The sequence below is a fragment of the Hydra viridissima genome, unplaced genomic scaffold (assembly GCF_058129835.1).
Source record: "Hydra viridissima isolate aposymbiotic clone 2 unplaced genomic scaffold, HvirCarnegie_v1 scaffold_14, whole genome shotgun sequence".
NCBI lineage: Eukaryota > Metazoa > Cnidaria > Hydrozoa > Anthoathecata > Hydridae > Hydra > Hydra viridissima.
In genome coordinates, this window is record NW_028324313.1 from 6,777,198 (window position 1) to 6,797,988 (window position 20,791).

The window sequence follows — 20,791 nt, forward strand, 5'->3', positions numbered from 1 at the left end:
GTTTATTTAAAGTGTTTCACTTATCAGTTGTGTGAGAAAAATTTCAAAATGCCAAATTTTTCAAAAAATCATGAAGATTGTCGGAAATCTATCTGTGTCTTGTGTCTGAAGAAGTGCTCTCGAGAGTTGACACAGTTCCTTGTTGAAAAGATCCTCAAGCATTACCATACAAGTCTTGATTTGACTGATACCAGAGTGCCAAGAGGCATTTGTGACTCATGTCGAACAATTCTTCGGAGAAAAGATGAAGGAAAAGATGTTAACCTGCCACCTTTGTTTCCTTTCTCATCTATAAAAGTTAGACCACCAACAAGAGATCAAGGTTGTCTTATTTGTCAAGTTGGACATTTGAAGTTGAATGAGAAGAGCCCAGTGGACTATTCTAAACCTGTGGAAGATTGTACCCCTCAAAGATGTGGTGATTGTTTGAGTCTAGTTGGAAGAGGTCTGCCACATCAGTGCACTCCATTCACTTTTAGAGAGAATCTCAAGCAGCTAGCTACAGCTGATCCACTCGCTGCAGAGCAAATAGCTACTCAAGCCATCTCTACTAAACCTTCCACACCTGGTGGTACTGCCAAAATATCGCATCCTAAAGGCGGCCCACCACTTAGAGTTAAAACAGGTGATACTTTTATATATACATATAAAGATGGCAGGTTCAGAGGGAATACCTTTAATTTTAAAACTTAAAATTACAAAAAGTGTTAATATAATTTCATTTTTAGGAAGCTCAAGTGCAAGAGCTCTTTTTCCTGAACCCAGCATCAAAACTGAAGATCTTGTACAAGTTCAGCTAAACACAGGATTGTCCAACCTTGGCATGAAGAAATTGGCATCAACCATTAACAGAGTCAGTGACACCAAGATTGTGGAGACTAGTTTTCTAGCTAAGTTTGAAGCCATTGGCAAACAGTTGTCTGAGTTTTTTACTCAAACCAGCATCCAAGTTTTATCAGAGAGTCACTCCACTGACTTTGTGGTTGTGCATTGCAAGGATCTTGCCGAGCTTTTGAATGAAGTCCTGCTTTCTCGAAGAGTTTTCCAGAATCATATTTTCAAGTTGGGAATTGATGGAGGTGGAGGATTTCTGAAAGTTTCTCTTGGCATCATGGAGTTGGATTCTCACTGTGATTCAAGGTCACCACCACGGAAAAAACTTTTAACTCAGAGGACTGCCAAAGACAGTAGTGTAAAGCGTCAAATGCTTGTGGCTTTATCAGAAGGACTACCAGAAAACTTTGAAAATGTGAGGCAGATCTTGTCTTTAATCAAGTTAGGCAAAGTCAACTTTGTTGTCTCATGCGACATGAAACTTGCCAACATCCTTTGTGGCCTTCAGAGCCATGCAAGTACTCACCCTTGCTCTTGGTGCAACACAGAATCAAAGCATCTTTCTCAATCAGGATCTTTGAGGACACTAGGCTCACTTGTTGCCTGTTATCAAGAGTTTGCTAAGTCTGGTGGTGATATCAAAAAGGCAAGATCTTTTGGCAATGTAGTGCATGAGCCTTTGCTATCTGGTTCTGAAAACAAACTCATCTTGGAGCTCATACCACCAATGGAACTCCATCTTCTCCTTGGTGTGGTCAATCACATGTACAAAGCCATGACAGAAGTTTGGCCCAATGTTGTCAAGTGGCCCTCAGCTCTCCATATGCAACAAGAACCATACCATGGTGGGCAGTTTGCAGGGAATGCCTGTCACAAGCTTCTCAGCAATCTTGACCTCCTTCAAAGAATTGCAGAGACTGAGTCTGCTTTTCAAGTCTTTGGAATCATTGATGCCCTTCGAAAGTTTAAGTCTGTGGTGACAGCATGTTTTGGTATGGTTCTGGAGGATGACTTTTCTGAAAAAATTGATCGCTTCAGAGACTCATATTTGGCAATCATGAACATCAGTGTGACTCCAAAAGTTCATGCTGTTTTCTTCCATATGAAGCAATTCATTGAGATCAAAAGGGCTCCCTTGGGGATCTTTAGTGAGCAGGCAACAGAATCAATGCATCATAATTTCAGCTCATATTGGCAGAGATACAAAAGAGACCGCAATCATCCTGAGTATGCAAAGAGGCTTCTTTCATGTGTTGTGGACTACAACAGCAAGCATTTGTGAAGAATCAAATATTGAGAAGAATTTATTTTATGTACCATTTGCTCTTTATGTGTTTAGAATCAAGAGGTTGTTTTTGTGTTTTGGCTTAGAATAACTAAAAGAATTATTTAAGAAAGTGTTTATTATTTCCATCTTGTTAATGAAAAACTATATCAGTTGTGTCAGAATAAACTATTATTCAAGTGAATTTTAGACAGTTATGTTTTGGAGTAATAAATGCTTATTTTGAAGAGTTTTTGAATGCTGTAAAAATGCAAAATTTGAAAAGCTGTCATTTCGCCCTATTGTGCAAAGTACTAAAAACTAAAAATCGAAATTATTTTCTCGGACGAAATAGTTAGATTTCAAATTTTACATTTTTGGAGTCAGGAAACATTGTAGTTTCACCCTGTCAAAGCGGTTTTCTCGGGTCAGCTCAAAGTAGTTTTTGGTCATTTTTTACAACAGTGGAGTGAGAAAAAACTTTTTTAGAATCGATTTCATTATGCATCACTTTCAACTCGTTTCACAGAATGTCATTAATAATAGCAATTAACGCGAAACGCACTAAAAAATGAAATAAGGGATAAATTTAAAAAAGACGCAGACTTTGTATAAATATTCACACACAAAATATTTTACATAATAAATAAACTCAAAACAAAAAAAATCCGCCATTAAATAGCATAACTATAAAAAGTGAACAAAAAACGAAGAAAACGAGAAGCAAACAGATTGCCTCGTTTCTAAACAATTACATATTATCTATCCCGTTTTCTGTTTGATAAAAAATTATTAAATCAGAGACTTAAGCTTTAGAGAGTTTGGCACTGAGCTCATTAAAAATAAAATGCCTCGATAGCGTTGAGCAGTTTAAAATCAAGTTCAACTACATCTATTTTTTAATGAAGAGTAATTAACAAGATATTGTTAAGCTGAAAAACCGAAATCTTTTATCTGATAACTCAATTGGTACATGCTTTGTTTAACGCTTTTTTCTCAGAAAAACCAAATTAACATAATTAAACTCGGACAGCTTTAACAAACTTAGTAAAATTGTCCTGTCCGGTTGCTTTTTGTTTTTATTTTAGTGAAAATGACCTCATTTCTTCCCATCATCAGGAAGCGAAGCAAAAGAAACTTTCTTTTTTAAACACGAATAATTTTACGATGCGCCCAGCAATCACCAAAACTAAGATAAAGAAATAAATTATGTAATGATCATAAATTCACGTTTAAAAAAATGTTTTTTCAATTGCTAGCGTATATTTACATCAAGCGAATATATATTGCATATGTATTTCAATTGCTAGTGTGTATTTATATCAAACGAATATATATTGCATATGTATTGCATGTGTATTGTATATTGCATATGTATTGTATATCAAGCTAACATATATTGCATGTGTATTGTATATTGCACCGAATTTTCGAATGAACTCCTGTAGTTGTGATACTCAAACAACATAAAAGTAACTGGTATGCTCAGATTAAAACCTACCTTTGATTTAAAGCCTTTAACCCATCCAACCATCGAGTTAACCGAAGTATCTCGCTGAGCAAACATAGTCTGCTGAGAAAGTACCGTTTGAACATGCTCTTCATCTTGAGCGCTATGAAAAAAAAAACGAGTCTTAACATAAACTTTACCTATTTGAATTAACCGTTTTAACTATCGCTTTAATATATAATTTAACATCTTATTGCAACTCTTGTTGCTTATATAAAATATCTAAATCCTTAGTTATAAAAACCTCTGCTGCAGCTGTGAATCTTCGAGCTGCACCAATTGATTTCTTTGATTCACCAACATTACAAGTTGAGTTAACAATACTTCTTCGCGTTTATGAGTTTCTTCCGTTTTTTCGCGCTCTAGAAATAAATATTACATGACCTGAACACTTAAAAATAGATATGAGAAGCTAAAATAAAAAGAATTACACAAACAGAGCCTTCGTTGTTTCATCGCTTACATACCACTCATGGCGCTTAGAATACGAAGCTCCCGATTGATAATCTCACAACGGCTCTCTAAATCGTCACCTTGGGCTCTACAAAATAAAATTAAAAAAAGAAATACCGACACCAAACTTTAATGAAAATCACTTTTTATTTATTTTAATTATTTTATTTTAATTACTTTTTATTTATTTTAACTATTTTTTTATTTTAATTAACTTTTAATGAAAATAAAGGATAGAAAGCTTTGAGTGACATACAATAAAGCTATTTCGTTTTGTCTTCGAATGATATCATTTTTTTTATTGACAAGATTGAACCATTCTTGCAATAAATCTTCTTCTTCCTCTTTTACGCCTGCCAAAAGTAAACACGATAAAATAAATTTACATTTTTGAACTATGAAACATTGACTCTACAAAATTGTAAACATTATCAGTGTACACAATTAAAGGAAAAAGATACCCTCTGACATGGCTATGCGAAGTTCATGTTCAAGCTTTTGGGCAACTGTATCCAAAGCTTTTGTTTCTTTGTGGAGTTCTGCTAGCTCGCTGTTGTAATATTCGCCTGCAGAGCGTAGATTCTAAAGTTATTAAAACAATCAAATAACAAAAAAAAACAAAACAACAACAACAACAACAACAAACAAACAAAAATTGTCAATGTCAATAAATTTAAAAAACAAGATATTTAATACTAAATAAACAACTCACTGGACTTGACGATATAGTTAGAGAATAGTTCAAAATAAGTTAAGAGTGATTGAAATAATATGCAATTAAAAAAAAAATTGGAATAAAAAAATACAAACAATATAAGAAATGTCTAATAACGAATAAAAACCAATAGCATTTACTTTTACTACATTAAATTGTTTTAAAAAATGCATTTTAAAAAAGCGTTAGAGTTCTCAAAAAGTTTACTTACAAAATTTTCTAACTCATAAAAATAATCATCAACGGGCTGAAAAAAAGTAAAAAAGACAATAAAGGATTTTAATTTTAAAATCAAAGAAAGCTTGTATATGCCAAGAGTTACTTTAATAAATAATACATATACAAGCGTTCTACATACATATAAATTACACTTTACATAATACTTTTAACTTAGAAAAAACTTTTTAACTTAACACCAACAAAATAGTTAACTTATATCTAATATAACATGTTTAACAACTATTATTAAATGGAAAGCAAAGTCCTCTTACAACATCAGCTTCTTCATCTGAGACAATTTGATCACTATCCTCACCAGATGGATCTGCATGCTCTAAATCAACAGAATTTTGCACTTCTTCTTCCTCCTTCATTCTTGCTAATTCTGCTGCAATTTCCGCCGCTAATTTTAAAATTAAAATAGATAACAATAAATGATAGTTTTTCAAATTTCTGTTTAGGAGATTTTTATAGGAAGCTAGGAAAAAAACTAGAAAAAAAAACTAGAAAACTAGAAAAAAAAAAAAAAAAACAGATCATACCAACATCTCTTTTAGGTTTGTGTTGGCAATCTTGACCAAATGTCTCAAACTGCACTTTACGTGAGTCAGCATAAGATGCTGCATCCTTATGTGTTACTACTTTTGTTTGTTCTAAAAACAAATTTTTTAGATCTGTTAAAATACAAATTAGCAGAACATAAATAAATTCCACTTTTGCATAATCAACTATATGCTTTGAATTCAAAAAAAAAAAAGCAGCAACAACAAACAAACAAGAAAAATGCCTTATATTATTTTATGTAACACAAAACTAATAATTGTGACAATTGTCACAGTGTATGCTTTGTATGCAAAAAGTATGATGTTATAATATGCATGAAGTAGATAAAATAAAATTTATCTAAAGTTTTTGATTTTTCTTTAAAGCTTATAATTTAGCAGCATTGTACTGTAATTTTTCAATTAAACAGATTATTATGATAGGAAGTAAAAGTTAAGTATTTAAATATAAGAGAATAATACAAAAACTATATTTCATTTAGAAATGATTTGTTAAAAAAAAAAAAAAAAAAAAAAATAGAAAGTTAACAATAATGGATTTAAAATTGAAACTCATACCTTTTGTTTGTTTAACTTCTTTACCATGTATCACTTTTTTAATTGGCAAAGACTTTAACCTTTTCTTTTTAACAAGTGTGAATGGATTTTTTTTGAATTCTGCATTTACAACTTCACAATCTACTGCAACTGACGCATTTTTTGAATCTTCAACATCGATGCCACTAGGACTATTACTTCTATCTATGTTAGTGAGTGATCCTCTGAGCTTTGCTTGTTCAAACAATTGAGTTGCTTGAGAGCGGAGCAATTGTTTACGATCTTCTTGCTAAAAAAGGTTTGTTAAAACTATTACTGTAAATGGTTGACAAAGGGACTGGACAAAATAATGACTGGATGAAATGGTGACAGGATGATATTATGATTATTTTATATAAAAATTAGATGACTAAGTAAAATTTTAACATAGTAAAATGATAAAAAGTGATGACCTGATATTTAAAAAAAAATAATGGTTAGAAAATAATAGAAGTGAAAATCTGATACAGCATTCAGTTTTTGTTGCAAAATTTCCTCCTTTCTTCTTTGGGCTTCAATAAAATTCCTTGCTCTAGCATTAATTTCATCTTCAGATTCAGATACATTCTAATTTTAGATAAAAAAAAATTCAGAACGATGGTCAGGTAGTATTTCTAGAAAAGCAGATTAAACTGTCTACTTGTAGAAGAATAATTACAAAACTTTTAAAGGTCTTACAGTCACAGTTTCAGCTTGTTTAGCTTTAGCTCGTGCTTCTCTAATTAGTTGGCGAGCTCGCTCTTGTATGACTTCTTGCTTATTCTAAACAATGAAAAAATGCTCAGTATGAATGATGAATCAGTTTTATATAAAGAAAATTCCTTAGCACCCAAAATTTTTAATCTCATCTTACCTTTTCAGGAGTAAATACCAGCTCATTGCATACTGAATGATTGCTTTCAATACCTGTTTTAGCTTTAGGTTCTTGGTTCCATTCATTGTTTACATTTTCTGCATGAGTGGTAGCATTTAAACCACCCTTTGATAATACTTCAGAAGAATGATTACCCATTAATTTACTAAGGTCTTTTCTAATATCACCTGAGACATTTTGAGTTAACAACAAGCTTTGAAAACTTCCATTACATTCAGATATTGGACTCTTTTTTTCAAGTTCAGAAGTTAAGGGAAGTTTACGCTTTGGTTTTTGTATTGATTCAAAAACACTATTAGATGCTGGTGAAAACTGAGAAGAAGATAATAGACTATTAGAATTTAAAATATCTTCTGATAGAACACCATCAACAACAGTATCAGGTTTTCTTGTTGCAGTTGCTGCAGAAGAAGATAAATTTGAAGAAGATTCTGATGTCTATGTAAAAAAAATAATGAAATTAAATAAGCCTAAAAAATCCTTACTTATAAAAAAAAGCCTAACTTAAAGGAGAGAATCTTACCTTTGTGTTAAATTCATTACTTTCAGATTTTGAATCATCAGCAATAACTGAGTCAAGAGCTTCATCTTCATCAATGCTTTCAGATTTATCTTTATGAAGTCTTGCTAATGGAACATGAAAGTCCTTTATCTGTTCAGTAATTTTTTGAACTTCCATACGACTCTCAGAAAGTCGCAACTGCTCAAAAATAGAATCAACTTCTTGTTCATCAGTTACACTATCAATTTCAGATTTTCTCGGAGATATTTCTAGTTTTGAGTTTTTTTCTTTTTTCTTTTTCTTTTGTTCTGTTTTTTGTAATGAGCGTGTGGTTCGAGAAAGACTGGAAAACATATCTTCGTCATTAGTAATAAACTTGTACTGTGACATTAATGAGCGAATACTAGATTTGTTTGTATTTTCAAAGTGCTCTTTTAGTTGATGCACATATGTCATAACAGTTAATTTATCAGGAATGCTTGTTCTAACCATATCATTGTGATCAAGAATTTTTAGTATTCCAAGATATTCAAAGCCATCAAATGCCTTTTCAAAAAAATTAAAAATACTTAAATAAAAAGTGTGTATCTGTATTTTTTAGTTAATCAAAGTAAAACAACATGGAAATAGTATGCTAAATCACTATAGTATTAATAATACAAAAATATCAACTTGAATTTAAAAAATTTCAAAGCTTTTTTGCAAATGTTGATTTAAAAAGAAAGAGTAAGCAAGCTATTAAATTTTTTAATTTCACTATTTATTTGAAAATTTGTACAGAAAAAAGTAAGAAAAATTTTACTTTAAAAATCCTATATTTTATAAGCAATCTTTATGCTGAAGTATAAAAACTCACCAATTTGTTATTATAACTGATATTAAGTGGTGATAAAGTTGAAAAATCTCTATAACGAAAAAAACAAACTTTAACAGTAAATTTTGTCAACAGTATAAATTGTCAACAACAAACACTGTCTTTCAAATAGTTTCATTCTGGCTAAAAGCAAACAAAATATTACTCTTAATTACATAGGATTATCTCAAGTTTCATCCTTCAAAAGAAGATAAGTTTGAGAATAAAAAAAAACAATTAAAAAGCATTAAAATAACAATAACTACAAAAGTGGATTAATTAGACCTAGATGGTTAGTTTGTGTATCAGATTAGTAAAATAGGTCACTTAAAAAAATCCAAAGCGTAACAATCTATTGTAAAGAAAAAAGACTTTTGATACAAATTAGATATTGTATCAAAAGGTAAATTTTTTAATGGTAGGAAATAAGATAAATTTAAGAATAATAGGAAGAAATAATAGCAATAAAGAATTCTTTAAAAAATAAGATAACCTATAACAAAATAAAAATATATGCAAACAAATTTATTCAAAAATAAATATATTTATAAAAGAAATTGTACAGTTACTAATAATTTAAAAACGGTGTTAAAAATAAAAGATTGATATAGATCCATGGGTGTAATATATATATATACACATACATACACACACACACACACACACACACACACACACACACACACACACACACACACACACACACACTTGGAAATATATTCTGAATAACTTAATATGAAAAAGAGATTAAAAAACTTTTACATAAAAAAAAGAATGCTAAAGTTTTTACTATTAGAAAAATCTTTTGCTTTTTTTCTTTTAACAAAAAAACAAAAAATAAATTAAAACAAATTTGAAATTCATACACAAGTTCAGGATGATAGTGGTGTAAAATAGCACAAAATGCTAATCCATTCTGCCAAGAAGTTGTCATATCAGTAATATTGACACCTTTGTAATTGGCTGTTATCTTTTGAGCCCATTCTAAATAATTTTAGATTGAAATTTAGAATTATCTTCATAGACATTTGGATCTAATTTTTATGGCTTAGAATAGAGACAAAACTCATCATTTTCAGAAAATAGCTTTTTAAAAGTAATATAAACTCTAAATGAATAATAAATACTCAGCAACTCAGAATCTGGTGCATTTTTCTTATTCTAAAAGAAAAATTATACAAAAATTTAAAATAAGTACCTGTGAATTAATATTTTGATAATGCATGAATGAAACATCTGTCTAATTTTATTAATTTTTTAATAAAATGAAATTTAAAATAACTGAGCTGGCCTTTTTAAAACAATCAAAATAAACCTTACATCAGCCAATTTGGGACTTTGCTTTGGTGTTGAATGATTTGTTGATAAAGGGCTTGAATTGTCTTTTGAAAGTTTATTTTTTACACTGAAATTGTAATGAACAGCTTAAACTTTTAACTTATGAGGATTAATTGACTAAATTAGTTAACTAATTTTGTTGTATATTTATAAATTAAGGTAATACAGAAAAAATATCTTACATATTTAGAAATAAAATTTCATAAATTATATTATCATACCTTGGTGATTTTTTAGGAGTGAGGAAAACTTCAGAAGAAGTATTTGAAGTATTTGAAGTACTTGAAGCACAGCCACTATCACAGCTTAGATACACAGAGGAACCTGATAACAAATAATGTAAAACTTAATCACCATCAACAATGCCATCATCATCATCACCATCACCATCACCATCACCATCATCATCATCATCATCATCATCATCATCATCATCATCATCATCATCATCATCATCATCATCATCATCATCATCATCATCATCATCATCATCATCATCATCATCATCATCATCATCATCATCATCATCATCATCATCATCATCATCATCATCATCATCATCATCCCCATCATCATCCCCATCCCCATCCCCATCCCATCCCCATCCCCATCACCATCACTATCACCACTCTACCATTACCATCACCATTACCTTCACTGCATTTTATCCAGAAAAGTCATCATAACAAAGATATACCTAAGATAGTTTTTAAGAACATTTAAAAACGATTTTAAATTACTAAAGAATTTAACATACTAGAGTCGCTGATAAATGAAGTAGGCCTAGAATTTGGTCTAGAGTTTGGTCGTGAGCTGGATCGTTTCTTCCATGTTCCACTTCTTCTAAAACTATTATTTGTCAAAGTTGGCACATGATGATCAACATCAAAATCAAAGTTTTCTGTTTCATTTAGACTCATCATGCTTGCTACACTTAGCATATCTTCATCTCTATATCAATAAAAATGGTGATATAAGAATAAAGGTAGTTTTAAGTGAAACATAAATAACTTTGCAATACTTTTATTTTCAAAACTTCTTATTAAAAGCTATTAACTCTAGTTCAAAAATTTTACATAACTAGCTTTGTAACATTTTGTTACAAATCTAGTCATATTGCATCTTAAATTTGTTCAAGTTTTATCTTCTTATAAATATACTAATAATTTAAGTTAAGCAAATATACTAATAATTTAAGTTAAGCATTAGTAAAAAAATTATTTGTATAAAGGATTATTTTAAAAGCATGAAAAATTACATCTATCAGCTTCTATACATTTTTTATCATTAAACAATAGAATTAAATTAGGAGAAATGGATGATACACATGTATATGATTTCAATCTTCTTTTTGTAAGGAATATAAAACTTAAGAGATAAAATCTTTATAACAAGCTTAGTTGATCATTAAGAAGAAAGGTTAGAGAAAAATTTTAGGGAACATACGTTGCTTTTCCTTCTCTTAAGAAAATACAAGAAAGTGCTATGTCAATTTGTGCTTGAGAGATTTTACTACTAGATGGTTTCATTTTTATGGTCATTTGCTTGCATGAGGGTTCCACACTGTAAAACTTTGCTAGATCAATAGAACCTTGAGCCAAAGGTTTTCTTCGTCCAGATGACTCCTATAGAAAATTTAAAATTCAAATCAAAAGAATAAACCCTAAAATTTTTATAATGCAGGAATACAGTTTCCCTCCTCCCCACCCCTATTTATTTTTCAAGTTAACTATACTTAATGAAGAATTAACTAACATCAAGTATGATAAAAGTCCAATCTTTTGGTTCAAATGAAGATCCTGCTTTGTCCTCCTATTAAAAAAAAAAAAAGAATATTGATAAAAACAGATATTGAACTTTTAAAGTATAGCCCTAATAAATTAAACATTTTTTTATGTGAAATGCCTATCTAATGTCTTGAAAAAATTATTCTTGTTAGTAAAGTTTTACTTACATTATACATTTAAGTTAAAAAGAACTTAAATGATAATTTTCAACTTCATACCTTATAAAGTGTACATACTATCTCAAGCTCTTCTGGCTCTACCCATACCATTACTCCACGATGTGGCTTAGCAATACCAGGTTGGAAACTAAAAGGTCTTGAGTACTTCCGTCGGTTAGCTCCTCTCTGCCATAACACTAATAGCTTTGTTGGTGTCCTTAAAAAAAGCAAAAACTCAATATACTATTTTATATTTAAAAGTAACAACTTATATATATATATATATATATATATATATATATATATATATATATATATATATATATATATATATATATATATATATATATATACATATATATATATACACACACACATAAAGTATATTAAGATAATATTTTCAAAGATCTAAAAATTAATTTACCATTTGTTTTCTTTCTTACACTCTAGAGTTACAGATTGCAACTGTGCAAAGAATTCAAACTTGGCTGCTTTTTTGCCAACACGCTGAATACGCTTCCAAACTGAACCCATTCTACAGTTTCAATAAGTATTATTATATCAAAATGTCTAAAATAAAGCAGTAAAAAAAAAAAAGAAAAAAAAACACAGTAAGAGAAACTAAAAAACCATGAAAATTAAAACCATGAAAATTAAAACCATTTTATAACTCTTCTTGTACTTTTTCTTTAATTGATTAGACAGTTGGTCTGTTAAGATCCAGCTCTTTACTAATTGCTTAATCAATAAGGACAAATACTCAGTAAAATAATTTAAATATTTTTTGATTACATGCAAGGACAACATTACAATGTTTTGTGTGCAACAGCACAAAAATTTTTAAAACTAATTATTCTTGAAATATCTTCAAGGAATGTAGGTACCTGTGAGCTACCTATACTCTAGTTCTACCCATACTCTAGTCAATTCGAACTCCAAATATTATCGAAACTGAAAATCGGACGGTTTAGAGAAGTAATCACATTTAAATATTTTCGAAAAAGCTGTGAAATAGCCAAACAGATAAATTTATTTTTATACCACAACAAGTTCTTTGATGTTAAATTGTTTTACAAAATAAACATTTCTTAATACTAATGTTTATGCAAATAGTACGGTGGCGAAAATCGAAATTACTTTGTTTACATTTCAACCTTCATTCCATAACTTCAGTTTCTTCCCTCCTACCCGGATTTTTTTTCTTTTTGTTTTCTTTTTTGTAGCGTCTAAGTTTTTATTATAAACGCAAAAAATGTTCTCTGTGATACAAATTAAAAAGGTTTTTTTTAATGCTCTTTGAACAAACGTATTAGTTAGTTCAAATAATATCAAATTCAAACAAATTTTAACACTTTATTTTTGCTATAAATAAAGTGTTAAAATTTGAACGAATTAAGCCGATTAAAAGCTGGTTTCTAGTCATTAGAATTTATGCAAAATTTTCAATTTTTAAGACCATTTTGTAATTTATTGAAGCTCTCTTTAATTTAATATTTGGCAATTTGTTTTAGTTGTTTTACATAATTTCTGACTTTATTAACTTTACTAATTCCTTCACACAAGTTTAAAATTACTAACACAACTTTAAAATTACCTAATGTTTCTCGTGAAAAACACAACTTTAAAATTATCTAATGTTTCTCGTGAAAAAAGGAATTGTTTACGTTCAGATGCTAAATCATTAGAACTCTTTATTTACCACAACGGATCGTTTTGTTTAACTGTTTTAGAATACTTCTTCTTGTTAAGCTTTTTCATAGGGTATTTCTGAAATAACTAATAGGTTTTTTCTTCTTATGGAGAAGAAACTTATTAGTTATATTAATAGTAACCCATAAAAGGATCAGTTTTGTTCTGTAACTTGTAATGCGAAACATGGATGTGTCGTCATCGTGGTGTGAGAAAATTATAATATATTAAAAAGCTTGGGTTGTTTTCCCTTTTAAAGAATGCATAGCATTTGAAATTTATTCTTTTTTGACAAAAATTTTTACCAAATTCTCTTGACAGCATTAAGATTTTTTTCAATAAAAAATTTACAGGTGGCAACACCTTACATCACTCTAATCAATATAGGGTCTAGACACTATTTTTAGCATTCTTTTAAATATATGTAATAGAAATGAAATACACTAATGTGCGTTTTACACATATTATATACACATATTATAATGTAATTTCTTTCTTTATAAAGCAAATTGAAAAGTTTACAAAATACAACGAAAGTTGTGATCATAGAAATAGCGCATCAAACAAAAAAGTAGTGCTGTTTAAAAGTCTACATCAAAACATTAAATCTAGCATTAATATTTTTTTACGTAGTCTTTATTCTTTATAACTGTAACACATTTTGATAGCAAACTGTGAACAAGCTTTTGACATTGTTTGACATTAGTGGCATTTTGGACTTTTTGAACTTCTCCCAAAACTCGTTACCATACTTTCTCACTTGGATTCAGATTGGGACTTTGGGGCAGCCATTCTAGAATACTACTTTTATTTTCCTCAAATCAAGATTTACAGATCCTATAGTACGCTTTGGGTCGTTGTCGTGCAAAATCCAATAGGTAGGTTATTATCAGTATACAGCTCAATTACGTTATGTAATATAACTTTGTATTTGCATTGATCCAAATTTCCAATAGCTTTAAACAGCGGACCGATACCATGCCAGGATATAGCTCCCTAAGCCTTGATATTAGCCCCACCGTGCTTCATCGTCTTTAACCTATACAATGGGTTGTTTTCTTGTTTCATAGGACGCTTAACATATACTTTCCCATCAGACTAAAAACAAGTTAAAAAAGGATCTTTTTTTGATATCCTAATAATTTGATGATCCTATTGGTTGAAGTTTTTTTTGGCGATGGCTTTCGAATTTTATCATCAGTGGTATTGTATTTTTTAACATGTACGACAGTTATGAATCAATAAACAAGAACACCCTAGTTGACGCGAAATTTGAAAAATGTTAAGTCTATTTGATAACATATTCAAAGTTATTTTTCTTTTTTCAACTGAGCAATTTTTGTTTTGCTCCATGTTCAGTTACTACAAGAAAATTAAATATACAAATAACATTTTACAATGCCTTGTTCCAGTTCTCAATTACAAATAACATTTTACAATGCCTTGTTCCAGTTCTCAATTACAAATAACATTTTACAATGCCTTGTTCCAGTTCTCAAGAATTTTATTAAAAAACTCCAATTTTTAACAAAAAATGGGATTCTCCACCAATTATGTGCTATTTCATTGAGCACTTCCACCCAACGAAATTGTTGAATTTACCCCCAAACAATAATGTAAGTTCTAATATGTAAGTTATCATAAGAAATATCATAAAAATTAAAAGAAAATTTTATGGGGTGTGCTATTTCTATGACCACCATTGTATATTTACTATATGTATAACCGTTTGTATTTCGTAATTAATATTTATTTGTTCCCGCTAATGCTAGGTTGTACTTGTAGGTTTATTTCGTTGAATAAGTAAGTTGGTCATCTAATAGAGTCTTCATCCGCAGCTTTATTGGGTAGAGAAAACCCCACCAACAATGGAAAAGAAGTACCATACATTTTCATATTCGTCTTATCTTCGAAAGCCTCATGACAATTTTTAAAATGTTTACTGCAAAACTATTAACGTTTTTAATTTCATCAATGGTGTGATCAGCTTCGTATTAGAAATACACCTACTTAGGAGCAGTGGCGTTGCGTGAGAAAATTCCAGGGGGGGGGAGAGACCTTATTTTTCCCAACTGCTTAACATAGTTTTCACAACTGTTTTTTATAATTTAAGAATTCAAAAAATCAATTTTTGTCCTATTTACAAAATCTACTGATTGTTATACTACATTGCACTCACTTTCATGAATTGTCAATTATCAGTATTTATTGACTTCTTTTAACAAAACATAGCTTCCTTTACATTTATACAAAATATTCAATTCAAAAAACGTCTAAAGGTTTTACCCATTCATAGTGAAACTGTATCAGTCCAAAAAAATGTTACAATTTACAAATCCAATAAACTTTACAAACCATTTTGGTAGCATATATAGCAGTTTAAAATTTTACGGAAATGAATTAGTACAAAGGAATATGGAAAATATTATTTTATTTCAAAACTTATACGCACAATATTTTATCATCACTATCATTTTTTGTCTACTGTTTGATTTTAATATGACGTTTCTTCAATTGAACCCATCGTTTAACAAGATGTTCGGGGTTAACTCCTTTACAAAGTTCTTTTTCGCACTTTAGTAGCATGAGGCTATCCAATCTCTCGTCACTCATTGTTGTTCTCAGATGTGATTTTACAATCTTGAGTTGACTGAATGAACGCTCATTTGATGCTACACCATAAGCAGCTGTGATTACAAAAATGCATAATTTATGGGCTTGTTTCAGTATATCCTTTAACTTCACAACATGGTACAAAATGTCTTGCAGCGTCTTAGCTGGTGTTCTTGATGACTTAAAATCTTCATGACCTTCTTCTAAACAGATATCTATCAAAATTTCCATCTGGCTTTTCAGCACATGAACGTCTGGAATATGATCCTTGTATCCAGGAGGAAAAAGTTTGTTTGCTTTTGTTAAGTTTTCAATACTCAAATTATCCTTATTTAAAGGAAAACTAAAAATTTTGGTGATAGGGGCAAATATTTCCTTTAATGCTGCCGAGTTTTCTGTTAAACCCATGGCTAGAGAGTCTATGACCTCTTTGAATTCTTTCCGGTAAAAAGCTTTCATCTCCATTGCTATTAATCTATGGTGTCGTTCGTAATCATTTTCTGCATCAATGTGTAATTTCCTAGAAAATATTACTGCACTTTCAATCAAATTACTCATAGCATCTGTATCGTTACTGATATTTTGTATGTTCTTGGCAGTACTTTCAATTACATTTATACTGTCGATAACATTGAAGTTTGAACTTTCTAAGATTTCTGTTAATATTTTTATCTTCTCAATGATATTCTTCATGAAGAAAAGAGTAATAATGAAATCAAAAGTTGTTACTTTTTTCAGAAGTCCCATTGCCTTAGTTCTTGTGTTAGTATCAAAAATCTTATTATTTGAGATGCTCTGAAGAAGATCAACAACCTTCTCTAAACACTGATTTAAAGCCTTAACAGATTTTGCTAGACAGGTTGTTCTAGACAGGTTTACAAGCTGTAGTGCACTGTCAATGTCTTCCAGTTTTTCTTTTAAATGACTAAATCTTTTTGTGCTTGATGTGAAGAAAACATGCAACTGTTCGAGGACATTAAACAATTCTCGTATTAAAGTATTAACATTGCATGCATGTTCAAGAGCAGTGTTTGTTCTGTGGTCTTGACAAGGTATGTAGGGTACATTATGGCCAACTTCTTCTGTTATATACTTTTGTACTCCTTTAAATTGTCCAGACATTGAACTCGCGTAATCATACGACTGAAAAGCCATCTTTGATGTGTCAATGCCTTCTTTATGTAAAGAAGATAAAATTAGCTCAGCCATCCCTTTTCCAGTCTTATCAGTGCATTCAACGGATTTTAAAAGCCTTTCCCGAATCTCACCGTTTTCACTGGCTGTTCTCACAACTATACTCATTATGTCCTTATTTGACATATTGGGAGTAGTGTCGGCCATCACGGAAAAAAAATTGGAGCTATTAATTTCTTCTATGATCTTTCCCTTTAATTCAGTTGCAATTAAACTAATCATTTCATTTTGAGACGATGGACTTGTGTATGTAACTCTATATGGACGAAGGGCTCTATCTTCAATCCAGGCTTTTAGTGTGGGATTGTGGCGAGAGATAAGATTCACTACTGCAACAAAGTTACCTTGATTAGCACTGTCCGATTCCCTAAACGCTAGCCCTTGGCTTCCTAAAGTCTTGCATGTATCAATAAGAATTTCAACAGTTTTTCTATTCTGTACCTCTATTTTTTGCTCTTCTATAAGAGCAAGTCTATTGGATTTATCAATAAGGTGATCTATATGACCTTTTTTCATAAGAAAGTGACAATATTCACTTAATGCAACTTTATGTGCTTGAGTGGTAAAGTGTGCCTGAAGCTTTCCAAGTTTTTCTTTCCCATAGCTTTTCATCTTGGACCAAGATCTTACCCCAACATTTATCCAAGCATCTTCAGTTTTTCCCTTCTTTCCAAATACCTTAGGGAAAAGCCGGCAGACAAAACAAAATGTGGCATCCTTCTGGGTACTGTATTCTAAATGTTCAAACTCTTTGTACCACTGGGGATTAAATCTATTTTTACCGTCACTTGGGAAACTAGCAAGTTTTGGTTGGTGTGGTCCTAACTGGATTAAATACGATTTTTGATTATCTGTAATTGTATGTGGACGTAATCCTGGGTCATGGCTTATCAATGCTGATGAATCTGATTTGTCAATTATAATACTTTGAGCTTTGATATCGAGTTTTCTTAAAAAAGCATTTCCCATTTTCAAAACATTTTTTGACATTTCCACCACAGAACTTGTTGCATTTACAATTTCAATCGCAGCGAATTTTTCATTTACTAATTCTTCTTTACAGTATTTTTTATAAATGTCATTACAATCTTTAAGATTATCTATTAAAACACCCAAATTCCCCATGAGCAAAGTCCAACTTGTTGTTTCACTGCTTACTTCAGAAGTATCCAAGTTAATAATATTCATGTCATCCTTTTCATCTCGGTCAGGAAACTGGTTTAAATGATCTGATTTAGAATTTAGTTCTGTAAGTTTCTCTGCTTGTTCCTGGACTACAACATAACCCAAGTTTTCCCCTTTTGCATCATTATCTTGAATTTTTGAACTTGCATCCTCTTCAAATTTTTTATCAGAAGATGTTGATTCTTCTTCTATGGATATACTACATGTTGAAGTCGATGTTTCAATTATTATCAAGTCTAACTTTGCATGTTCACTACTTTGTATTTCATCATCCACTTCGACATCATCACCAGCATTCTGAGGTACCATTTTTCGTTTTTTTGAAGCTAAGGAGGCTAGAAAAGGATTCTCTGGGGCTCCCACTGTTTGTATATGAACCTTTCTACCACCATGAATGGATCTTTCATGACTGGTTTTATAGTCGTTGTTAAATACTGCTTTGCATACGCAACATTGTAATTTATATCTTTTGCTTTTCATAGTTAGTGCTGGAAAACAAATGCAGATACTATAATTTACCGTAATTTTTAACTGATTTAATGTTTATAAAAGTTATCACTCTTAATAAGTGTGATAACTTTTATAAACATTAAATAAGACAAATGTTGAAATCAATTCATGGAAATAAATATTCACGTTTCAAAGTAGAAAGTATGAAAAAAAAAAAGAATAACTGCTTTTAGTCAAACATACAGCATAAACTTTCAGCTGCCATTTTTATTGTTGATAACAAAAAAAAAGTAGCGCGAAAAAAAAAACAACGTGGAAATCAAAAGGGCTCTTCTTTATGACTCCACAATTTATTTCGTCTTGTGGAAAACAGCCATAAGTCGTTTAATAAACGTAAAGTTTATTTGTCCAAGTCAAAAAAGAATTAGATGGATGATGGATTTTTGCAAACATTTTAATTTTATTTAACTAGAAAGTATTTTCTGATTTTATCACCTATTTCCCAACTGTCCCAACTCTCGGCAAGGAAATTCCCAACTTTTCTCTTTTTTAGATTCTGGGAGGGGGAGACTCCCCCCCCTACCCCCTCCAAGGCGACGCCCCTGCTTAGGAGGTATGGGTGTGGAAGTAGTGGAGTTAAGGTGCAGTGAATTAAGGAGTACTTGTCATTTATATCTCTTTTGAAAAAGGATGGATTTTGTAAATTCTATTTATAAATTTAAAAAAATTGAGCACCGTGTTTTTTCTTTATTTTCTTTAATCTTCCAGCAATATGAAGTATTACGATAATACTTTTGATATACAAGGTGTCTCAAAAGCCACTGATTAGTTTTGCTATTAACTTTTAGTTAAATTTACTGATATAAAAAGTGTTAACAATAAAAATTTAATTTTTATAACTTTTTTAAGTTATATTATTTTCTGATGTACGCTTTCCCCGTGGTCTTCTTCTTTTTAAGTTATCAGACATTTTCTCTGCTTCTTCAAATCAAGCCATCAATCGCCGAATTGTCGGTGGTAAAGAAAGATTTCTTCCCCAAAAATGTCGTCGAAATTCACGTTGTATTGGTACCATTGAATTATTATTTTGCGCACGTACCAACGCTTTTAAAAACGTTATTTTAAATTTTGCAGAACGTTGTTGTAGAGTGTAACAGTCCATTTAAAATTTTTTTGAGTTCATCTTCAAGTATCCGAAAACAAAATGCAGAAAAAACGAATATTTTTGAAGCTATAAGCAAAACGAATAAAATAGTGACCATTAGGACACCCTGTATAAATAAGCATATATTAATCATGCTTCATAACTTTAATGCCAGTTATGGCATTAAAGATGTAAGAGTAAAAATTTTTCAAAAAACAAAGGGTTGCACCCTACATCACCAAATTCGCTGAAATTTGGCACAAAAGTGTAAAGATGTAAGTTAGGAAAGACCGTGAATTTTTTTCAAAAATTTTTTATTCCTTGAAGAATTACAGCAACTTAAAGTTTGTTAGATTTTGACTGAAAAATGAGGGGGGGGGGGGGGGGAAAGTGCCGGAAATGTGTCCTTTTACTATTACCCTTATAAGGTGCTTGTAGTAATTTTGCATAGCTAAAATTTGGTACCAAAGGAGTTTAAATCCTGTTTAATCTGAAAATTATAGATTTGTATCTCTCTAAACAACAAAATATAGTTTATTTCAAGATCTACAAAACGCACCATCTAATTATAATAAAAAAGAGCATTGACAACTATAACTCTAGAAAAAATCTGACTGATAGAAAAAACTTTTGGTTTTAATTTTCTTAAAGATTAGACATATATCTACTTTACGAACCAATTTTATTTTGGCCTTATGTTTTGCTGAGGAGTTATTGATGTTTTGGTTTTTCAATTTTTCTGAAAAAATTTTTAAAAAAATAAGTGAGCAAATTCATTTTGGCTTTGAACTAAATACAATTATATTTGTTTTTAATCAAATTTTGAGTCAGTTAGTTAAAAAAACAATAGAATGTGTGTTATGTGATTTA

The 20,791-nt window shown here is 30.5% G+C and overlaps 3 protein-coding genes across 7 annotated transcripts; 1 reads left to right on the forward strand and 2 right to left on the reverse strand.

The window, feature by feature from the left end:
• The first annotated feature begins 48 nt into the window (after window positions 1-48).
• LOC149879077 (uncharacterized) lies at window positions 49-2,541 on the forward strand. Its single transcript, XM_090071271.1, has 2 exons — window positions 49-625; window positions 729-2,541. Exons 1-2 carry the CDS (start codon window positions 49-51, stop codon window positions 2,114-2,116), a joined length of 1,965 nt encoding a protein of 654 aa, XP_089927397.1. The 3' UTR covers window positions 2,117-2,541.
• A 163-nt stretch (window positions 2,542-2,704) lies between these two features.
• On the reverse strand, window positions 2,705-13,049 carry LOC145181158 (EH domain-binding protein 1-like). Of its 5 annotated transcripts, none has more exons than XM_090071404.1 (26): window positions 12,531-12,728; window positions 12,307-12,384; window positions 12,071-12,181; window positions 11,707-11,863; window positions 11,457-11,513; window positions 11,148-11,326; window positions 10,459-10,652; window positions 9,923-10,025; window positions 9,684-9,768; window positions 9,491-9,524; window positions 9,230-9,347; window positions 8,367-8,415; window positions 7,532-8,056; window positions 6,988-7,446; window positions 6,813-6,896; window positions 6,603-6,701; window positions 6,117-6,384; window positions 5,538-5,648; window positions 5,268-5,398; window positions 4,988-5,023; window positions 4,523-4,643; window positions 4,318-4,414; window positions 4,076-4,149; window positions 3,853-3,970; window positions 3,600-3,711; window positions 2,705-3,287 (listed from the first exon to the last, which is right to left on the reverse strand). In XM_090071404.1, exons 3-26 carry the CDS (start codon window positions 12,178-12,180, stop codon window positions 3,279-3,281), a joined length of 3,330 nt encoding a protein of 1,109 aa, XP_089927530.1. In that variant the 5' UTR covers window position 12,181; window positions 12,307-12,384; window positions 12,531-12,728; the 3' UTR covers window positions 2,705-3,278. The 5 variants fall into 5 exon arrangements, with proteins under 5 accessions (XP_089927530.1, XP_089927532.1, XP_089927529.1 ...); XM_090071406.1 differs by having other exon boundaries at window positions 12,318-12,384; window positions 12,531-12,724; XM_090071403.1 differs by lacking the exon at window positions 12,307-12,384 and having other exon boundaries at window positions 12,531-13,049.
• A 2,481-nt stretch (window positions 13,050-15,530) lies between these two features.
• Window positions 15,531-19,069, reverse strand: LOC149879078 (zinc finger MYM-type protein 1-like). Its single transcript, XM_090072066.1, has one exon. The coding sequence runs from the start codon at window positions 18,805-18,807 to the stop codon at window positions 15,817-15,819; it is 2,991 nt and encodes a 996-aa protein (XP_089928192.1). The 5' UTR covers window positions 18,808-19,069; the 3' UTR covers window positions 15,531-15,816.
• Between the last annotated feature and the right edge of the window lie 1,722 nt (window positions 19,070-20,791).

Bases quoted from the DNA above. Each gene is read 5' to 3' on its own strand.
- LOC145181158 (XM_090071403.1), bottom strand. From the start codon at position 12,180: ATGGGTTCAGTTTGGAAGCGTATTCAGCGTGTTGGCAAAAAAGCAGCC. The intron at 11,514-11,706 runs GTATGAAGTTGA...TTTTTTTAATAG, and splicing joins TAGTATGTACACTTTATAAG to GAGGACAAAGCAGGATCTTC. The intron at 5,024-5,267 runs GTAAGAGGACTT...ACTTTTTTTCAG, and splicing joins CAGATGAAGAAGCTGATGTT to CCCGTTGATGATTATTTTTA.
- LOC149879078 (XM_090072066.1), bottom strand. From the start codon at position 18,807: ATGAAAAGCAAAAGATATAAATTACAATGTTGCGTATGCAAAGCAGTA.
- LOC149879077 (XM_090071271.1), top strand. From the start codon at position 49: ATGCCAAATTTTTCAAAAAATCATGAAGATTGTCGGAAATCTATCTGT. The intron at 626-728 runs GTGATACTTTTA...TTTCATTTTTAG, and splicing joins ACCACTTAGAGTTAAAACAG to GAAGCTCAAGTGCAAGAGCT.